We start from the raw sequence: 22,606 nt of genomic DNA, 5'->3' as shown, positions 1-22,606 counted from the left end.
TCATTCCGCCCCCCCCCCCCCCGCTTCGCAAGTCAGAAAACCCCTTTTTCATTTCCAAATGAGAAAAAAAATCTCATTTGGAGCACCAAATTGCATCTAAGGCCTGGTGAAAATACAAAATTAAGTTTACAAAATGGAGTGGGTGTTGAAGTGTGCTATATTGCACCAAATTGCATCTGAGGCTACCTAGAAATGCAAAAAATTCCAAAGGGGACACCCCTCCCCTTAGACCCCTCCCCCAGGCCGGCCGCGAATATTTTTTTCCCAAACTGAACTGACACTGAAATTATTTCCTCGATTCTGATTGGTTATCAGCGAGCACGTGATATACTTTAGTTTTCAACATGGATCCTCCATAATCTGTCGATATCAGTATGATCAACACAATCAAATTCAAGATATTAACATTAGCAACTTTCCAGAACTTTTAGTAGGTATAATTAAACGAAAGTATAGAGTGAAGCAACTATTCCCAACTACTGCGCCCATTATAGGCGGTCCTCGATCGTTTGTTTACTCGCTTGACTCCGCTCTACACAGCACATACATGTAATGTGTAGCCTATTGTACTGTGTATAGTATACAACACAATAAAACACAGTGCATTTGTAATTGTATACATGTAGCCGATGACGATGTACATATGTACCGTGGTGTTTGGTTGCGATACTTTTAGTTTTACAATCATAAATTCAAAATGTATTCAGTCAATGAATCATTATAGGCCTAGTCGAATATGTAGTGGCCATGAAGACGTGCGAGCGAGTGTGTGTCAGCCAGTGAGTGTACACAAACATGGCATTTGACGATATGTCTGTGTCTTTTGACTTGTTAATTAGTTGTATATAGCATTATAACCTATACGTACGTAACCACATATGTTTACCTGCACAATTAGAAGTAAATACATGGTGACATAGTAGGCCTGCATTAATCGTATATACGTATTCGTACTACTGTAGTTCGAAATCTCAAATTCACTAATATAGGCCCTACCGCCCTTGCAGTAGCTCTTGATTACTGGAAGCCTCACATTGTATCTACATGTAGGCACACTTAGGCCTACATACTTTAACTTAGCCTGTATATGGCGTACACACGTAATTTTGACATGATGCGGCCCATGAGGATTGGTATGATCAACACTAACAGTGTCACATACATTCATTCATAAACGCCGACTACCATTCCGGTTTTGATCAGCCAATCAGAATCGAGGAAATAATTTCAGTGTCAGTTCAGTTTGGGAAAAAAATATTCGCAGGCCGGCCATCAGTCTTCAGCCCCCCCCCCCCCACTCAAAAGTACCTTCCTACGCCACTGTAAATGACCACTAAATTATCAATTCGTTAATGAATGTAAATGGACCTGCAAAAATCTTTAGGCCCCAGTCAAGACCAGCAGCACGCCTTGGACCACCTAACCAATGGGTCATATGAATTCTAAAGACATTGTAGAAGGGTACCATAATGCGTCTTGCCCGGTCCAAAGAGTGCTTGACCAATTAAACTGACCACTAAATTATCAATTCGTTAATGAATGTAAATGGACCTGCAAAAATCTTTAGGCCCCAATCAACACCAGCAGCACGCATTGGACCACTTAACCAATGGGTCATACGAATTCTAAAGACATTGTAGAAGGGTACCATAATGCGTCTTGCCCGGTCCAAAGAGTGCTTAACCAATTAAACTGACCACTAAATCATCACTTCATAAATGAATGTAACGGGACCTAACAAAAAAACGTAAGGCCATAATTAAAACCAGCACGCCTCGGACCACCCAACCAATAGGTCATATGAATTCTAAGGACATAATTGAAGAGTCCCATAGTCAGTCTTATACGGTCGAAAGAGTATTTGACCAATACAAATGACTAATGCACAATCATTATCCAGCAGATTTATCAAAACGAGAGCCTAAGTGATATTGTTCAATGCTTGGACGTTGTTGCATGTGCCATTAATGCATGGTAGGCCTAGGGGATGGTTTATTAATTTGATTGTTTGTCCGGCTATAAGCTTCAGTTGAGCTTTTATGACAGTGCCAGCTAACTACCTGCTACAACGTTGCTACAGCCCTGGAAAGATTCTGTCGCTTTATGCAATTGTGTTCAAATAACTGCCACATTGCAAATTTCCCCTTTGATGAGGCTAAAATTTCGTAAGTGATTTGCGCAAGTTAAAGTGTTAAATAGGCTGACATATCAATGAATTCGGAAGTCATTTAGAGGTAACTTTCTAAAATTGTAAAAACATTCCTACAGAATTTGGCCATATATAGACATGCGGCCAGGGACGTAGCTAAAGCCTGATGATTGGGGGGGGGGGGGTGTAGTGGCTGAAATTCCAACTGGATGGGTTTTGGAGTCAGAAAATTCCGACTGCTGCCTTGTACCCCACCCCCCCCCCACCCCGCACTCATCGTCAACGATACGGTCAGTGTCAGTCAGACACCCCATCTTTCGAGACTGCACTTTTGTTCCGAACTTTTTTCAATACATTTGTACCTTATGGGGCAAAGTTTTTGCTTATGTTGATGGCACTTTTAAACTTCCGTAGATTAGTATTGAGTGTTTTAATTGTATACCATAGAGACAATGTATATCCCAACGTCGTAGCCAGGAATTTGAAAGGGGAAGCACTTTTTGCGATTGATATGGGGGAGGGGTCTAAGGGGAGGGGGTGTCCCCCTCCCCTTTGAGATTTTTTTGAACAATTGAAGGTCCTTAGATGCGATCTGGTGCAATTTGTTGCCAGTTTCATCATTATCATATGCTATCATATTATCAGCAGATTTTGTTTCCTGTTTGAATTCTTTTACATGTTCTTTTACATAATATATCAGAAAGAAAAACATAGTGCTCTTTTACAATATTTCCAGAAGGATGATTCTTGTTTATTGTCCAATGTCTGGACTTAAATACATTTGACGAACTTAATTGATGGACAATATAAACTTTCATATTTTGTAAGACAGCCAGATTTGCAGTGGCCTAAAAAAATATCGTTATCTCCGTGTATTAACAGTGTAATAATTATTTATAGGAAGTGCGTATCACGTACGATTGCTAGCTTAGCTTCATAACATGCTGTTCGTGCAACAACTTAGGACGAATCATAGAACGGATGAGAACGAACTTATCGTCGTCGTTGTGCGTACGGTTCGTGACATTCCATCGAGTGAGGTGAGGTAGGCAATATGTATTTTATTACGCAGTGGCCAACTGTAGGTTTGAAATAGGCTATAGGCTAAATTTATCTAATTGCATCTGCCAAACTAAGTAAGTAGTTGAATCAGTAGGCCTGCATGTTATTACGATTATAATCGAGTTAACGGAGCTGACGAGTATTCAAGATCAAAAGAGCACTGACAAAATACCATGCTAAAAAAACAACAGTTTGTAAACATTTTTTTCGACACTCAAAGGGGGAGCAGTCGCTCCCCTGCTCCCCTTGGCTACGTCCCTGGTATATCCTGAACTTACTTTAAGCTAGCGAACAGGGTCGACCCACCCAATAGCAAAATTAATACATAAATTTTCCGAATTGAAGCTGGCGAACGTTGTAATTTTTTTTAGAGTATTCAAAATCATACGAAGTTTTGTATGGTGGAGTATAAGGATCGCGAGATACAATTTCTCAATGTGACGAGGAAAACGTGGTAAATATGACTGATTAAAGGTCAATTTTGATCGAAAATTTTATGTCACTCACAAATTACAAGAACATATGAAAATAAGAGTGCGACAGTCAGAAAAATTAGAGCGCGACAGTCGGAATTCCGAATTGAAGCTGGCGACAGTCGGAAATTCCGACAGTCGGAAATTCCGACTGTCGCACTCAAATTTTCCAACTATCGTCATTTTTACCAAGATTGGGGGGGTGAGACACCCCCACACCCCCCTCTAGCGACGTCCCTGCATGCGGCCATTAATTGGAATGCACTTAAAACGAGTTATCTTTTTTTCATTCCTTGAGGGTCCAAAGTGCAATTTGAAATGCTACCGGTTTATACTAAACGTACAATACATAATGGACATTAATTTAAGAAGTGATGATGTAGTGGTCAATTTAATTGGTCAAGCACTCCTTGGACTGGGTTCGACGCATTATGGTACTCTTCTACATTATCCTTAGAGTTCATGTTAACCAGGGGCGTATCCAGGATTTTCTAACCCGGGAGCGCGAATTACTATCTAAGCGGAGCGCCACCACCGGTTGGCGCGCAGCGTTCAAGAAAATTTCTTGTTTTGATACCACCCAGATCACCGGAAACGGCACTTCTCGGGCTTGAAATGACCAACCAGATGTACAATTTTTGCCTGAGAACCAAGTATTTCCTAATAGGTTTTTTTTTCCATCTATAACCTTTTTGAAGATTGTCAACCCGGCACACATCATGTTCGACTTCTTCATCGCATCTCCTGTGGGTCATTGCTTTTGTAGGTGATTCTACGTCGTGGCCCACAATACCCTTCAGCCCCACTTTTCAATGTTTTAAGCCCATTATTTGTTCAGAATTTGAGAATTCACATTTCTCGTGAATAAACTAACTTCAAAACATACCGAAAATGTTGTACACTATAGAAAAACTTCCTTTACCCCCCTCCCCCTGCCCCCTCCCCTTTGGAAAATTTTCTATTGCTGAATGCCCTCAGATGCAATTTGGTGCGACAAAAGTGTACAATGGTGATGTTAATTTACTTCTAAAAAATGTTTCCCAGGTGTAATTTTCTAAAATATTATAAAACAAAGTTGGGATCATCTTTCTCAAGAAAATTTATTTCTAATAGGTTATAAAATTCTTACAACCAGCCTGTAACTGCAAAATGGTGTAAAACTGTAAATCCTCATGCTCATACATTTACATAGCTCCCAACTCTTGAGAAGGCAAATGCTGGTCCATGCCACGAATCGCCGTCCTGGGGGAGGGGTATAATTTGGAATAATAATTTTGATATAATTTTGGAATCCTGGTGATGCCTACATGTAAAATGGTGGCACTTACAAAGGCTTTTGTTACCCAAAATTTTCTGAGAAATATGCATTTTTTTGTGTGTAACATCAATAAATTGCATAGTAGGTGATAATTCATTCTTTCCCGTGGCATGAAAATGTTCGCTGCTCGCCCCAATGAAAAGAAATATAGGCTAATTTGAGGTTCAAATGATGCTGTAAAGAAGGTTTTATACTCTATTATGCTAAATGCTAAAGAAATGATGGTTGCTAAGTCAATATTTGATGCAAATTTTTTATGTATACTTGACAATTACAATGCGGATTTTTCGGACGCTTGTGCGGGTCAGCGGGTTTGGGTGTTAGAATGCGGGTCTAATTCCCGCGAATTGCGGGTCAGTTGGGAGCTCTGCATTTAATTTTAAACCAGAAAACGAAAAGGTTTAGACTAGTCTACCACTGCTATTCCTCTCGATTTTTTTAATTTCCAATCATATGATTTAGCGGATGTTCGGAAACACTTTTAGGCTCACCTTTGGGGGGGGGCCATGGCCCCCCTTGGCCCCCCTTGGATCCGCCAGTGAGCGCCACCATAGGTTGGCGCGAAGCGAACAAGAAAATTTTGGCCGAAAATGCCTCCCAGATCGCTGGAAATGGCACTACCCAGGACCATTTGTTGGCGCGAAGCGTACAAGCAAATTTGGCCGAAAATGTCTCCCAGATCGCTGGAAATGACACTTCCCAGGCCTTGTAAGTTGCATCTATGCACTTTCTATTTTGAAATTACTAGCGATATGATATAGCCCTCTTCCGAAAAGGCGTCATGTTCCCCGACGACACGGTCGAGTTCGAGACCAGCCACAGTTGGTTTCATAGCACAATTCTACAATTGTTTAAGCCGTATATATACACACACACGCGTTATGATAGACCATATATAGCATATATATATAGATCATGAGTGAGAGAGGAAAATGGAAACGTCCAAAAATGGATTTGTCGATGTATACAGGGGTAGGGTGAGTCACACGCCCCTTACGAAAACATTGATCCGTCACTGGCTAACCTGTGTATATAATAGGGATCAGCGCTGTAATGATGTCACTGTTCCTCTTTCTCTTCCTGGTGTCTTGTCGTTTTTCTTCTACTCCCTCCTTTTCTCCTTTTTCTCTTTTTCCTTTCCTTTCCCTTCCTTCCTCTCCTCCTCCTCCTCCTCCTCCTCCTCCTCCTCCTCCTCCTCCTCCTCCTCCTCCTCCTCCTCCTCCTCCTCCTCCTCCTCCTCCTCCTCCTCCTCCTCCTCCTCCTCCTCCTTTTTTCCCTCTCTTTTTCCCTCTCTTTTTTCTTCTTTTTTTACTCTCTCCTCTTTTTTTTACCCGGGGGGCGCGCGCCCCCAACGCCCCCTGGATACGCGCCTGTATATGCAGATGTTGGCATCTAAGTAATATCTTTGGTGTAGTCAATGATACGACATTGCTAAGTTGTTAACTTATGCAAGAATACAGCTGTTGGCACCCAACTTTATCTTTTGTGTTGTCGAAGCTACGAATTTTCGCTTTTGTTATATCTAAGTGATTATGTAATACCAGTGTAAGCGCGACATGCTTATACAGGACTGGGTATAGTTGCGCAAATATCTAGCAACGTGCAAGCACTAAAATCGAAGGAAAAGAGTACGGATTTTTAATGGGGACATACGTTATAAAAGCCGATATATTTTCCACCGTACCGATGAGGGCCGGATGTTTTTTTTTTTTTTTTTTTTTGGGGGGGGGGGGGGGCTTCTTGGTAGTTCGGTTTTCGTGTTCAGGTTCTTTCCTGGGTGACTTTTCTTAAAAAGTATATATTTTTCGTGTCGCTGAGAACACGAGGAAGTATTATCATTTTACCAACTGTGGCTCGAAGGTCGAACGAAAGTACTCGAGGATTTCGTGTTGTGCTGACGCCAGGTTCCAATAACCCTACCATGTAAGTTGAATGTTAGCCTAAATATTCGTGTTTATGATATGTATTTAATGCTAAGTAAAATAAGTATAAAGAAAAAGATTGAAATTCATGTTGTCAAATTCCTTTACATTGTGTGAAAGGCCTCGAAGGAAAGGTTCCATTAGGTATTTCTTTCATGCGGTGGTAGTTAAAATGTGGCAATCTATTTGTAAGAGAACTAAGTCATTTGATATTAAATTTGAAGGACTTTGTGAAAGAAGTTTGTGTTGTATTAGGGCTTTTAGAGTCAGTTGTTGGCAAGTTGAAAGTCGATAGGGAGTAAAATGGTTTGTCTAAACAAATAGTGACATTATTTACGTTATATTGGATAAACGATATTAAGGTCGGACAAGAGAATTTAATACAAATTCGTATTATTGGGGTAAACTAAAGTTGGGAAATATATTGTTGCATATTTTGTAAGGTTGTGAAAATGAACCTAAATATTGGTAAGAAAAAGGAAAGGTAAAATGTACTGGGTTGTCCCATTTGTAGCCGGTTGTCTTCTTTTGGACTATACCATTCGGTAATAGGTTGGCGTCGAGTTTAACAATGCTAAAAGTTTGGCATAGGTCAGGTTGTTCAGTCGTTTTTTGAAATGTGTTTTATCGGTATCACGCACAGTTTGTTTTCTTCTGTTTAAAGTAAAGGGATTCCCCTCTTTTTTCAGTTTTCTAGATAACTGTATTATGATATATATTGCGTGCATTGTTGTTTCTATCTCAGTTTTAGAGTAAGAGGTCACAGTATTTTTGCAGGTATCGCACATGGGGTATTTTATCTTCTTTTTAGAGTCATAAATTTTGTTGGTATCTGTATAATTATGTTATATATTGCCTGCATTTTGTCTCCCCCTTTTTAGAGAAACATATTTCAATTTCTGTCTTTTCAGGTATCGAATTAAAGGACCTGTGATTCTTTTTTCTTTCTATTCAGTTATCGCACATGGCGTATCTTTTCTCCTTTTTAGTGTTATAGTTTGTTTATTGTTTAAGTTCCTCTCTCCATTTTCGAGTTAAAGACCTATGTTTATTTTTTCTTTCTTGTCAGCTATCGCACATTGAGTATTTTATCTCCTTTTTAGTGTTTTTTCTGTTTTTGTTCCTCTCTCCATTTCAGAGTTATGGACCTGTGTTTCTTATTTCCTTCTTTTCCGGCATCGCACATGGAGTATTTTATCTCCTTTTTTAGCGTTATATTTTTTTTCTGTATTTTTCCTCTCTCCATTTTCGAGTTAAGGACCTGTGTTCCCTTTTCCTTCCTTTTCAGCTATCGCACATGGAGTATTTTATCTACTTTTTTAGTGTTATAGTTTTTTTTTCTTTTCTTTCCATTTTAGAGTTAAAGACCTGTGTTTCTATTTTCTTTCTTTTCAGGTATCGCACATGGCGAATTTTATTCCTTTTTTAGTGTTATATATATATATTTTTTCTGTTTTTGTTCCTCTCTGCATTTTCGAGTTAAGGACCTGTGTTTCTTTTTTCTTTCTTTTCCGGCATCACACATGGAGTATTTTATCTCCTTTTTTAGCGTTATATTTTTTTCTGTATTTTTCCCCTCTCCATTTTCGAGTTAAGGACCTGTGTTCCCTTTTCCTTCCTTTTCAGCTATCGCACATGGAGTATTTTATCTACTTTTTTAGCGTTATAGTTTTTTTTTCTTTTCTTTCCATTTTAGAGTTAAAGACCTGTGTTTCTATTTTCTTTCTTTTCAGGTATCGCACATTGAGTATTTTATCTCCTTTTTAGTGTTTTTTCTTTCTTTTTTCTTCTCTCCATTTTCGAGTTATGGACCTGTGTTTCTTTCATCTTTTTTGTCAGGTATCGCACATGGCGTATTTTATCTCCTTTTTTAGTGTTATATTTTTTCTGTCTTTTTCCCCTCTCCATTTTCGAGTTAAAGGACCTATGTTCCTTTTTCCTTCCTTTTCAGCTATCGCACATGGAGTAATTCATCTACTTTTTTAGTGTTATAGTTTTTCTTCTTCTCTCCATTTTCGAGTAAAGACCTGGGTTTTCTTTTCTCATTCTTTTCAGGTATGGCACATTGAGTATTTTATCTCCTTTTTACATTTATAATTTCTTTTTCTTTTATACGTATCTGTATTATGATATATATCGCGTATGTGTGTCTCGCTCTCCTTTTTAGAGTTTAATGGAGATTTCACTTCTTTCATTTCAGGTATCGGGAATGGAATACTTTCTTTCTTTTCAAGTTTTTTGTTTTTGCTCTTTTCAAGTATCGGTCATGGAGTATTTTAATCTCCTTTTTAAAGTTATAATTTCTTCTCTTCTTTGTTTTTCTACAGTTTACAGTTAAAGGTTTTTCTTTTCCTTGCTTGCAGGTATCGGAAATTTGTTGTTGTTGCTCTTTTCAAGTGTCTGACTTGGATTATTTTATTATGGGACATGACCTACAGTTGTCACCTTTTTAGTGTTATAATCTCTTTTTTTTTGTTACCTCTCTCCATTTTAGAGTTAAAGGTATTTCTTTTACTTTCTTTTGAGGTATCTGTATTATTGTGTATTACGTGTAATTTATTTATTTTTCTCTCCAGTTTAGAGTAATATATTTTTTAGGTATCTGTAATATGATGTATTGCACGTATTTTCTTTCTCTCTCCATTTTAGTGTAACAGATTTCTTTTCAGGTATCGGAGTATTTCTCTCCTTTTTAGAGATATAACTTTTTTCTTAGGTATCTTTATTATATAATATATTGCTTGTAGTTTTGTTTGTAAAGGGATTTCTTTCTCTTTCCTTTCAGGTATAGTACATCGGAGTATTTCTCTACTTTTTAGAGACATGATCCATAGGGTGGATTTGTGTGATATGATTTCGGCACAAATAGTAGAAATGGTGTATTTCACTGCTATATATATTTACAGAGTCATATTCCGCGTGACGCCCGACTCAGGGAAAACCCATTTGTCCACGGTTACATCAACGCAAACGAAAGGACTATATAAATAGGACTATATATGTTTTTCTTGGATTGGCAAAATTTAAAATGATTGTTTGTGAATTTTGTTGACATTGTCTCTCACTAATTAATTTCTCCTCTCTTGATTCCTCTGGATCCAGAATATTTCCACTTATCAAATAAAAAGCAAAAACAACAACAAAATAATATCATTTGCAAAAATATTGTATTGTTTTCCATTATCAATCTGATTACAAAGGACAAAGCACCAGGTGGAATGCACCTTATGAACATTTCTAGAATCATTGAATATGCATGCACACATCTCTAGAATCATTGAATATTCATGAGTATCTCTAGAACCCCAAGAAAAAAAAAGTTTAAAAATAAGGAATATATAAAACATCTTTTATAATGTACAAAAAAAATTTGAAGGAAGTTATTTAATTATGCAACAATTATTTACAACGCATAAATGGAATTGCAACAAATTAATTGATAAAACATTTTGTTTTCAATGATTTCTTTTTCTCGTTTATACCATAGTTATTAGAGTACATGGAAGAACGTATTATATATGCAACTACGTTTAGCCCAAGATTGTCACTTCTGACCACCAGCATGTCAAAAGTTTTCAAAAGTACTCAACTGGTGGTTTTGCATCTCCAGTTTACTTGAGGACTGGAGAGTAGAATTAGACTGTTAAATGGTTTCTATGAAGAAATATATACCTTTGAAAATAGAATGTTTGTTGAAGTTGAAGCACGAGAGACCATTATTCAAATTTCTAGCATATTTGAGGCTAATATTGATGGTCTTTTAACAGTCCTTACAAAATGTGTAGAAATGTTTAAGGATAATTGGTTTGGAATAAATTTGCATAACAACGATTTCATCGAACCAAACATTTCAGGAGCCACGAGATTTGTTGGTGCATTCTCAGTCCCACATTTGCAGTTGGATATTTTTTTCTATCAATTTTAGGAAGCAGCCGGAAGAAAAATTCATGAACAATGATGCTACTGTTAAAATATACAACATAATTATAAAAGATTATTGCAGCGATTAAAAAAGTTTACATTTACAGCATAAATTAGTTTACATGATAGTAGTAACAACAAAAACTATGACCATTGAAAATTATATCAAATAAAAGATGGTGGCTATGACATGTAACAGAAATATATTTCGGGTCTTAAAAGCAATAAAAATGGGACACTTTCTCTTGAATTGAATTTAAGTAGAAGCGAGTGTCAGTACTAAACAAGAATAACAAAGACCTAGCAGGTGTATTACCTAATCACAATTTCAACTACCTTTACAGTAGACTGGGCTATTATGAAAGTGTTATAGGTCTATATGTGGAAACTTGTTTGGAAAAGTAAACAGCATCCTAAAACATGGCTAACACTAGTGTACAACTACATACTAGTTTATACCCTAATGTACTTGCATGTTGACAGATGTAAATTGCATGTAACTGTTTATTCCAGCATCTACTACTTTCAGACCATACTATAAACCCAACTAAACATATATCACACCTATAATCAATTATATTACATAGGTAATGCATCTGTTGTCCTAAGTCTAATGAAACATTGAAGCTAAAAGCTTGCATCCATTTAGTGTTTGCCTTAAATAATGTAATTCATAGAGCACCACTCTTGATGACCTGAAAGTTACTAAATAGAAAACCAGCCTCTAAGATTGATTGTGCTTTATAGTTACAATATCTTACAAAAACTGAGAAATAAACAGGTCACATAGACGATTCATGTGACCTTGCGTAAAAGGAAAACCCGGGACATTTGTTCTGAAATTAACGTCATTATCTGCAGCTGTCTCCCTGTTAAGAAATCTGGAAGATGTTTCCCTTGAACAATAACCTGAATCAGGTATGTGGTAAATTTGTAACAAACTATTAGTGAAAAAATAAAATTGTGTAATGGAAGCATTTAAAACTGGAATAAAAGAAATCACATATATAGTACTGCAAATAATCATCAAGTAACTATGTAACCTTACTGTAAAATGAAATCTAAAAGATTGTGATGAGAGAAAAAAAAGTAATGAATATCTTGGTCTGGAACAAGGCAAAATGAACCAGTTAATAAAAAGAGTATTTGGAAGAAATCAACATAGCCATTAATCACTTGTTTGTTCAAATAAAGAAGAGAGTGATATTGTAACTTTTCTCTATAAGGAGACAATGACAATGACTGAGAAATGAAATACATTTTACAGCAGCAACGTTTGAACATATTATTAAAATCACTAATCATGCTATTCACTATTCACAGCTGTAGTATGATACAAATATATAGTGTCAAGCATCCACTTGACCCTGCATCAAAATGTTGGTTCTGTTACCAACATTGGCTGCTCACAAAGCTGAGTACACGGAACCAACTGCGTTTCTTTCTTTCCAAAACAGAGATGCAACGATATTACAGGCAACACCTATGCAAAGATATCGTCGACTGTAAGTGGCTCTCAACAGTTCCCAGTTCCTTAGTTTGACAATTCCTTTCAAATGTTATTGAAATGACTTGAAATTTTGACTAAGAATAACTAACTTTACAAAATTCATTCATATCATTTTGTGACAATTTTGTTACAGAATTTGATGAACATTACAGGACAGATGCACATATGACCTCTTATGACTTACTAAAATATAAACTTAGCTGGCAGTAAGTGACGTAAATAAATTATAACCTTTTCGGTTGGGTTTTGAGCATTCTGAAAAAACACTAACTAGATATTTGGCAGTTTGAGTACTAACATCAGCCTCTTGGAAGATCTCACTTGAGCATAAACTTGGACTACAAAGGCATTCTGTGACATGCAAGACGTACAGATAGGAATGTATTTCCGAGGTAGAGCTCATCTACAAACCCTGTATTATGCTGACCCCTTCTCTCAAAGAGTATCAAAAACAGCCTAATTCGTCACGTTAACAGAAAAGAAATATCATACAAACAAGTACCATTGGTAGTATGTATCATCTCAAACATTTAACTTCATGGAATACTATGCCTCGAGACATTTTATGAAGCATTTAAAAAGTTATATAAAACCCTATAGCACTTTGTGAGATATCTACCTCTTTCAAACAAGCCTCCTACTCAACTCCCCCCTCCCCCACCCCTATCCTCTTCCCCTGATCATATGTCAGCCAGGTATGACCATTACAAATATTACTAATGAAAGTGAAACCTAGGTGTACTGTTTTCTATTGGAATGTTCCAAAACCCCTGAAGACTTACTTAAACCTGCTCATAAGACATTAATAGCCTTACCAATGCTACACCTGCATAGCTCTACTGTATGTTTTGAATTCTCCCTGGTGAAAAGATGACAGCTAACTTCAACCTGCTCATAAGGATGTAGCCTCATCTTTGAAACAGTTGCATATTTGCTCTACTCTACTTAGCTCTCTACCTTTGGTCCTGCGACCTCTAGGACTGCGTCCCAAGATTAATTGTACATTTTTCCTTTTTGGATGAAATAACGGATCTTTCTTCGTGAACGAGAAGGAACAAAATACTTGCTCACATCTCGGTAACTGACGTCATCGACGAGCAAACACTTCTTTCGGTTGCGTTGTGAAGAGACTGATAACGAAAGTTCCCGATAAAGCCCATACGGGATAGTGTGGGAATGGGGTTTCTTGATATCTGTCTATCCACTCTTTGTAAGGTACCCCACATCTGGTACATGAATACATCTACTGCTAGTTCTACTGAGTATCATGAGGTTTATCAACTCGCCAAAAGCCTGTCCACTTCTTCCATTTTCTCGATGAGTAGATACTTGTGAGAAGCTTTGTCGTGTAGCAAGGCTGTCATGAGCTTTTTAAGCAGAAAGAAAAATATGCAAATGAATCAATTTCGAACGTGATAAAATTTCATCAACGCATGTACTCAGGCTTATTCTAATAGCTCCATTACTACAAAGCTGCATATCAAACCTGACAACTAGTAACATATGGTAAATACAATTCACACTTGTAACAGAAAATCTTGATTCAAATCACAGAAGTAGGTCCTTGACCAAAAAAATGACTAATGTCGTAAGTGATACTCACCTCGTCTTTGCATTTACAGGCATAGCAGAAGTAGAGTTCGTTGAGAGCTGTCATTTGATAAAACTCAGACTGGTGTTGGCTCGAGAAGTCTTGTAACATTGTATTCATATCCTGGTCGCTGATTGGAGGCATGTTATGGATTCCCTTGTAGTAACTGAAGATTCGAGTAAAGAGAAGAAAAATATACAGAATAATCTGCAAAGGAATCCCTTCAAACTGCCATAACCATCAAAGAGTCGTAATGAACCAAAGACCTTCTGGTGTTGGTGGGTGGGTTGGGGAGGGGGGGGTACATGTGGCTTTAAATATTTACATATGACATATTATATGGGAGAAGACAAACTCAATAGAGCATCATCTAAATATTAGCAGTAAAATTTAACAGTCACAAAAATACTTTTTCATAGCTCAAGACTTGGCAAGAAATGACAAAAAGTGATTCCATAAGACCTCTCCACTATTCTCCACTAGCAGTGAGCCTACCGGATGTTGAAAATATGGATTCTTAATTACATATGAGGTTTACAAGACCAATAATTATTCACATTATTCAGATTTCAAGAGTTGTTCAAAATTTCTTTCAAATCAGACGTTCAAACGATTAAGAATTGATAAGAGGCTCAGGATAAGAGGCTAAGGATAAGCTTAAGGATCTATTAATGACCTCCCACGTCCGAGAAACTAAAAAACCTGATCTGCCACAGAGCAAACAGAATGCAGGAGTGATTGATCAGTTTACGTGAAGCATTAATGAGAGAAATATTGCACAACCGGCTACCTCAGATTGTAAACTTTTGAAGGATAAAGCCTATAAAAGGTAGTACTATCAATTGATGTAACAAGAAAATACAATTTCTTTTGAAGTGTACTTACTTTATGACCATGTCCCTTGATTTTTCAATTTCATTGGCATAGAGAAGTCTACTTGAGGGCGAATCTTTGGTAAGGGTCTGCTTGGAGATTGAGCAGGAATCCATGAGAAATTGACCAATCACAGACAGGCAGTTGTCCACTGCGGGCGTCTTGTTGATATCGAAGACAAAGTTTGGGTTCTTAATCAAGTTGACCCAAAACCTGAGTTGTAAACTACAAAAATAACAAAATAAAAATTAATCAAAGTAGAGTATTGACCACTTTAACGCATTGACAAAACACATCAAGAAAAAATATTCTGTATAGATATTCTGTATTTTGTAGTCATCCACTGTACAACTATCAACTTTCTTTTAAATAAAATGAAACTTTTGTTACCTTTTTCTTTTAATTTAAAGATAGTAGGTTCTCTATTGTTAATGTGAACGATTCAAAAAGATAGCTCTTCGTTGTTTACTACACTGTGAACATTTCTTTGAAATGACCTTAGAGATGATGGTGTGAAAAAGCCAGGAACACGATAGATAATATTATCAAACTCTGTATTGAAACGAGATTATAACAGGCAACAGTGAATGCTTTTATACTGAATTTTCTTGTGAGAGTTTTCCTCTACTAAATATAAGTACTTGCAAACCTTATCTATCTGTCTGTCTGTCTGTCTGTCTGTCTGTCTGTCTATCTATCTATCTTTAAAAACAAATCCCATGAAAAATTGTATTAGCTTCAAGGAGTCAGTTGTAGTCTTTTACGAGTTGAGCTTAGATAACTCACCAGTTCGTCTTCCATTGATGAACTATATCGGGATCTTTGATGTTATTCTTTGTTGCTTGCTCATCCAAGAAATCAAAGAGGTATTTAATCGGAAGAGGCAGATTGGAGCCATCTTCCTCGATGCTGAGAATGGTGGTTAACATGTCCTCAACAAAAGGATGAATGATCCCCTACAAAATGGAGACAAACAAATAAAGCAGGTGAAAACAAGTACAATCTTAAAATGCAAATATCTATGACCTCATGCATAGTACAGGATACAGCTTTATAACAATAAATTCATAATACTACTGGGGAGGGGGGGGGAGAGGGTACCCTGTCCACACTTGATTGTGTGTTGCATCCATCGGCATGTCATGAAAAGGATTTAATATTTTGCCCAGTCATCTCAGTGTGCCCGGCCTACGATATCCACGAGCCATACCATTTACCCTGATTAAATGCTGAGCTGGGTACGTCCAATGTTAAACTTCCTATAACCAAACTTCCTCAACCAATTCCTAAATACAATTTAGAGGGCCCAATGTTTCCATCCAAACAGGGTCTTCTTCTGCTTGACTTTTTGCAGTAGATACCGCAGTTTTTTAACTGTTTTTTTTTCTCTAAGAAACTTCAGTTCTGATATTAGATATTGTGTGAATATGATATGCGGAGCAATAAAAGAGACTGGTAATGAGATGAGGATCAATTAAACTACTACCACATAACCCCCCCCCCCTCAGCCACCCCAATCTTCCCCTGTCACCCGGTCATTCATTATCCCATGAAACTTACCTTGGTTGTGAGGAGCCTTGTTAGATATATTTCAGCAATCACTTTTTGATTTTTGGTATCAAATTTCTTGGAAGTTCCAGTGTTGGTTTGTTTCACAAGGTGCATAACCTGGGCTCCGGGCTCCTTCTCATGAGTAATGATTGGGGTCATGGAGGACGTCAGACTCATATTTGCATAGATGACTGTTTGGAAAGAGAGGTCATAATTCATGTTATGAAATAGATCAAGTCAAATTGCAACCAATAAATGCCTCCCTATTTTTGTTGGTTCATATACAATTGATAAGTCCACGGTAGCATGTTTAAAAGATGCTACATCAACCAATCATAATAACTGTTTCATATTAATGAAGAAAGTTCAACCAAGCCATTTGATGGACCAAGAAAATTGTTATTTTGGATAACGTGGCTCTTCCAAGTAATGAGGAAATACTGAAAACTGGATACCTCAAAGAATTAGGGCTTATCAAAAGTTAATTAAGTTTTTAGGATCCAAATTCGCTCTATAAACCATTGTAGACTATTTTATCATACTCAGGCCTGCCAGGTGCCTTTATGATTTAACCAAACTCACATCATGTATAACTTTGCTACTTTGGAATGAGAATGAAAGTACAAACCTATGACACACTCTAATACTTATCATACAGACTGGTGCTATACGGTGGTACACAGATTATCACTTAAATTTACAGCTACCCCAAACAGTTTCATATGTCAGTTTGGGTTTAATCAATGAAAGTGCTGTAAAACCTAAGCAAAGGTTTTGATATTCACTATTGACCGTACCAAAGTTAACACAGACCGAGGTTCTCTAATGTAACATTAAACAATAAAGTGGCCAAGAAATGCGCACCCATGTCTTTGCATGGGTGGGAGAGACAGGGAGGAGGGGGGAGGGGGGATGGCTGGGGGATGTCAAATATCACCACCAAAGCCGCCTCAACTTACTCGAGCGAGATGGAGAAGACGAAGATGATGAAAGTGAAGTATTGCCGTTCTGAGTTTGAAGTATCGCCACAGAAGCTTTGTCTGGAATCTACAGCAAACAGAGAAACAAACAAAGTTGTTAAAAGTATGTTGACGATAAAAAGATACCAGGAGTATGTTACAGAAGCACTTTTAGTCCCTATGTGGCACCTTACAGCCCTCTCTACAGGCTCATTAAAACCCATTAAACAACTTAAACTGTCTCCTAGTTAGGTTTACACCTATAAAGTATGTCTGATCCGGCTTTTGAAAGGCAATCACTGTACAAGGGGACAGCTGAATTCGTAAGCCATTCCAAGTAAAGTACATACTAGTTGTACTGGCAGCACCACAATGTACTAGTCGGTCAGAGTTATAAATGACGCTTGATATCAAATAGCTGGATCCTATCCTAGTAATTTCAAGCTACAAATTCATCTAGTCCATTTTACTTTAAACTCTTTTTAAAATAAGCCATTTTCAACTTGTGGTGGAGGTATACCACTGATGGTATTCCTTCATACTCTATAGGTAGATGTTCTGGTGAAATGAGAGTCTCAAATCACTTTGCTGACCACCCTACAGCTGCATACACATCCTGCAAGACAAGATCCATCCTGCAGAACAAGATCCATCCTGCAGGACAAGATCCACCCTGCAGGACAAGATCCATCCTGCAGGACGAGATCCACCCTGCAGGACAAGATCCATCCTGCAGGACGAGATCCACCCTGCAGGACAAGATCCATCCTGCAGGACAAGATCCACCCTGCAGGACAAGATCCATCCTGCAGGACAAGATCCACCCTGCAGGACAAGATCCATCCTGCAGGACGAGATCCACCCTGCAGGACGAGATCCATCCTGCAGGACGAGATCCATCCTGCAGGACGAGATCCATCCTGTAGGACAAGATCCATCCTGTAGGACAAGATCCATCCGCAGGACAAGATACATCCTGCAGGATCCAAAGTCCCTCTGACGCCGACAAAGTGAACTACATAATACTATATATAGTCTGCTTAAATGAAGCTATTAAATCTGACTGATACTGTTGTTGTAGTATTTATACCTGGTATGTCTTTAGCGTATTAAGTCGTCTCCAGCCATCCTCTAACTTAGCACCATCGTAATCCATCAGAAGCACTCGGCGACCGGACGGACTGTCAATCCATTCTGCGAGAGAGCATCACAGACCAAAACATATTGACTGATAGCAATGTTTGAAGTAAGTTGTTCAACAGAATAAAAGTTACCCATCTGAGGGCATTACCATCTTTCTGTCTATAGCAGAATGGGCCAAAATTTCCATTGCAATATGGCCTTCCATTTTATGCATATCGATCTATCATTTTCTCTCAGCCGCTTTATTTGAGGCATCTTAATTCCATCAAAGAAGAAAGAAAAAAGAGAAGGTTTTGGTGCTTCAAAAGCTGAGAATATTTTGGGTGAGGGAGAGAGCTCACAGAGAGAGCAAGGAGGCACTTTGTATATATATATGGTATTCGATGATAAAAATAAAAACATCTTAAGAAGAACAGAGGGGTATATTTGGTGACCCACCTAGATCCACTTCTCCCTTATGAGGTCTGGTGCTGTACGGTGATGTCTTGTAGATCTCTTCCAGTATTTTCTCTTTCACCTGAGAAATGGTGTCGCAGTCCAGAACTGCAACCTCCTTCTCATCCAAGTTGTTGTCGATGCCTTTTACGTAGAGGGTCTGGTGAAATTAGAAAAGAAGAAACAAGAAAATTATGTGGGGAGTTGGATGGACATCAAGCAGACTAAAACAACGAATACTACATTAAGATATCAAGGTTTTCACTGAAAGCTGGAGAGATATAAAAGCCATGGAACCCAGAAACTTGAGGGGATCTTGGGACTGACTCCATAAGAGCAGATCTTTTTCAGAAACAATTCATTACAACCCTAAACTTAAAAGATTCTGTCAAAAAATGAAAAACTGTTCACATTTGATATGAACACAGTTTAATTGTGCACTTTTTCTTTTAGTTGGAAAAGGGGGAGGGGTAGGAGGGAGGGGGGGATGACATCAGCCATCATCTGCTAATCTACAAACACCTGTCAACATTACTCACCATGAACCGGTGCTCGACCTTCTGTCTAATAATGGCGCCCTCGTTCAGTCCATATCTTGCGACTGACGTCACTTCGTCTACTGGCCCTCTCGATATCTGACTGTGTATGGCGTAGAAGAGGCTGAACAACGGATCGCCGGCTACCTCTTCCAGGTAAGGGTACATCAAAAATGCCAACCAATGGCTCACAATCTTCTCTACGATATGAGCTCCCCTTTAAAAAGAATTTGAAAGAGAGAAAAAAAGGTAAGCTGCTTTGAAACCAAATAACCAGCAGCATTTGAACCATCGTCCTTTTTGTGACCTCATTTTATTCCGTCATTACACAGAACGGATATTCTGTAGTGAAACTATTGCATTTTTTGGGGGGGCCAGGACAGACAACACAGATCATTTTACAACGGCTGCATTCGTAATTGAAATGTGGGGGTATCTACCTTCTCATGAGAACTGCCTCTTGATTCTCTCTGACGTGTTCCTCTATAGCCATGGAGAGCAGCGTCTTCATCACCTCCGTCGCATAATCCATCCTCCCCTGGAAGCAAACCATCAACAATGACGCAATGTTACTGAAGTCCTCGATGCCGATGGTATTCTGTTTCTCTAGCACGTCCACGAACTGCACCAAGAATGACTTGTTTGCCAGGAGAAGACCGAATCGGTTCAGACCCTTCCGCACGCTTTCACGCTGAGCTTGGGGGACCTGATCGAAACAGAGATGATATGTAATGTTTTGTACAGGTGTAAAACCGTAATGTGGGGGGGAGGGCAACTTGAATAACAAGAAAATGAAACTACCAATGAATGATCACGTGAAACAACCACTCTGCAGTCCAATGGAGTAAACCTATTGTACGGGTTAACACAAAACAGTTTTTTTATCATGAAATTTCAGACTCCTACACGTGACCCAAACGACCATTCTGATGACTGATAACATTGTTGCTTGGATGACAATTATTTCATATACTCATAGCTTGACATCATACAGTACATGTTAGCAGTTCCTTGTTAAACTACAATGTCTTTATTGTACAATACGTGTATACTCACAGGTAGCTCCCTCAGGACTGGGTGGTTAGGCTGGTTAGGGAATAGTGCCCACATTGCATAGCTCTTATAGTCCCACATTGGTATACCTGTACCCTCCACATCATTGGTGATTGATAACACTCCTGTCTGCAGTTCAGCAAAAGCTGAAGCCAAAAAAACAAACAATAAAGGTTTTTTCTTACAAATTGCTGTTACAAGCTAGAATGGTTTTGGTCACGATGCTGCATAAACAAAATACAAAGTTGAGTTACATTAAATACCAATATTAGGTACATGACAAGAAAGCAAAAAACAAAAGTATTGAAAACACAATAATCTCATTAAATATATTATTTGCATTCAGATTGTTTCTACAAACATCAGTTAATTATGTACCTACAAACCTGTAGCGACCCTAAGAAGGGTTCGCAACCCCCACTTTAAATACCAAGGCTATACACTGTTCAACTCACTTCTTGGACAAGCCATGAAAACCATGCTTGTAGAAAGATTGTATGAAAGGCTTAGGAGATCCGCCTTCAATCAGGTGGACATACAGGATTAAATAACTTTAAATCTCATTACTCATGCAATTTTGTCTGCCTTATCCCCCTGAATGAATAACAGCAGACTCCCTCCTCCTAATTGACCTGCTCAGCCTTCTCACCCTTTGAAATACCCTTTGAGATACCACCCAAGAAACCAGATTCCACTCTCCTCCTTACTGAGTTTCTTTCCCTCCTAAATGACCAACTGCCAGTCCCTCTGACAATATCCCCCCCCACCCTAATTTACCCCTCCTTAACACTTCTTACCTTCCTTGCACTCCTGTGCCAGTCCCTCTGACAATATCCCCCCCCCCACCCTAATTTACCCCTCCTTAACACTTCTTACCTTCCTTGCACTCCTGTGCCAGTCCCTCTGACAATATCCCCCCACCCTAATTTACCCCTCCTTAACACTTCTTACCTTCCTTGCATTCCTGTGCTACCACCGTCTCCATAGCTATCATCTGGTTCTCCAGCTCTTTGAAGTTCTTCTCGCTGTTGCTGAAGTTGAGGCAGCAACAGTAGAGGATGATGACAATCACGATGAGGACGAGCAGTGCCACGACAGCAGCTATGATGGCAGCTACGATCTGCCAGGGGAACTCCTTGTCAAGGTACACCACTTGACCCACTGTGAACTCTAGGTTACCATGCTGGACCTGGAACAAGAACACAACCAAATCTTGCAGTTATGAATGCAATCTCAACAGCGTGATGGGATAATCTCTACAGCATGATGGGATAATCGCAACAGCATGATGGGATAATCTCTACAGCATGATGGGATAATCTCAACAGCATGATGGGATAATCTCCACAGCATGATGGGATAATCTCCACATCATGATGGGATAATATCCACAGCATGATGGGATAACCTCCACTGCATTATGGGATAAACTCAACAGCATGATGGGATAATCTCAACAGCATGATGGGATCTCCACTTTCACCTAAAAATTTACCATGATCAACATTACAAAGCTACAAACTGTATACTGTTAGGTACGCAATCATTAATTGAAAACATGGAGCTAATGGATTTGCTTTGAAATGTTACGAAAGTATGGAACGGAAGACACGTTGAGAGCAAGGATTAAAAACCTACCTTGACAGAATAGGTCCTTGGTTGTATCTCCACCCCATCAGTCCTGCAATGGACACTCTCCTCTCTCAAATCAAATATCATGCACACTCTATTACCGATCAAAACTGTTACGTCATCTGCAGTGGATGCAAGGGTGAGATTTTTACCCTGTTGGTGAAGAAAAGAGAAAAGAGGGTTTTTTTTGTTTTTGTTTTTTGACGACCATCCAAGCAGCTTCTTGCCACGTAAAGGTAATCATGTGAGAATATAATGTGAGTTAGGTTAATTATTGCTACCATAGGATGTTATACATGTATACCAAGTAACTTAGGTAACCCCATGCTGCTCTGTATTGCTACACTGAAAAGATGTGATATTTTCACCTCATGACAAGCAAGAAATCGTGCAGTAAAACCAACAGCACCTTTAGCTATATCGATAAGGTGTGGTTACTGCTTAGCAAGGCTGAATGTTATTGGTGAAAAGTGACTGA

General features: G+C 38.5%; 1 protein-coding gene and 1 long non-coding RNA gene across 5 annotated transcripts in view; one reads left to right on the top strand and one right to left on the bottom strand.

Moving 5' to 3' along the window:
* Window positions 1-6,759: 6,759 nt before the first annotated feature.
* LOC139961688 (uncharacterized) lies at window positions 6,760-11,236 on the top strand. Its single transcript, XR_011790966.1, has 2 exons — window positions 6,760-6,925; window positions 9,710-11,236. It is a non-coding gene; the product is annotated as an uncharacterized lncRNA (long non-coding RNA).
* Window positions 10,075-22,606, bottom strand: part of LOC139961679 (plexin-A4-like) — a 93,271-nt gene continuing 80,739 nt past the window's right edge. For all 4 annotated transcript variants that reach the window (XM_071961069.1, XM_071961071.1, XM_071961068.1 and 1 more), the window contains exons 19-31: window positions 22,135-22,281; window positions 21,448-21,685; window positions 20,500-20,642; window positions 19,884-20,149; window positions 19,447-19,660; window positions 18,911-19,067; window positions 18,420-18,523; window positions 17,330-17,417; window positions 16,380-16,561; window positions 15,606-15,775; window positions 14,832-15,044; window positions 13,959-14,112; window positions 10,075-13,722 (exon numbers count right to left, since the gene is read on the bottom strand). In XM_071961069.1, coding sequence (XP_071817170.1) covers window positions 13,633-13,722; window positions 13,959-14,112; window positions 14,832-15,044; window positions 15,606-15,775; window positions 16,380-16,561; window positions 17,330-17,417; window positions 18,420-18,523; window positions 18,911-19,067; window positions 19,447-19,660; window positions 19,884-20,149; window positions 20,500-20,642; window positions 21,448-21,685; window positions 22,135-22,281 — 2,166 coding nt within the window. In that variant the 3' untranslated portion in view covers window positions 10,075-13,632. The remainder of the gene's footprint in view (window positions 13,723-13,958; window positions 14,113-14,831; window positions 15,045-15,605; window positions 15,776-16,379; window positions 16,562-17,329; window positions 17,418-18,419; window positions 18,524-18,910; window positions 19,068-19,446; window positions 19,661-19,883; window positions 20,150-20,499; window positions 20,643-21,447; window positions 21,686-22,134; window positions 22,282-22,606) is intronic.

Source organism: Apostichopus japonicus, chromosome 20, assembly GCF_037975245.1.
Source record: "Apostichopus japonicus isolate 1M-3 chromosome 20, ASM3797524v1, whole genome shotgun sequence".
In the NCBI taxonomy this organism is placed as follows: domain Eukaryota; kingdom Metazoa; phylum Echinodermata; class Holothuroidea; order Aspidochirotida; family Stichopodidae; genus Apostichopus; species Apostichopus japonicus.
This window is presented reverse-complemented; position numbering and strand designations above follow the sequence as displayed.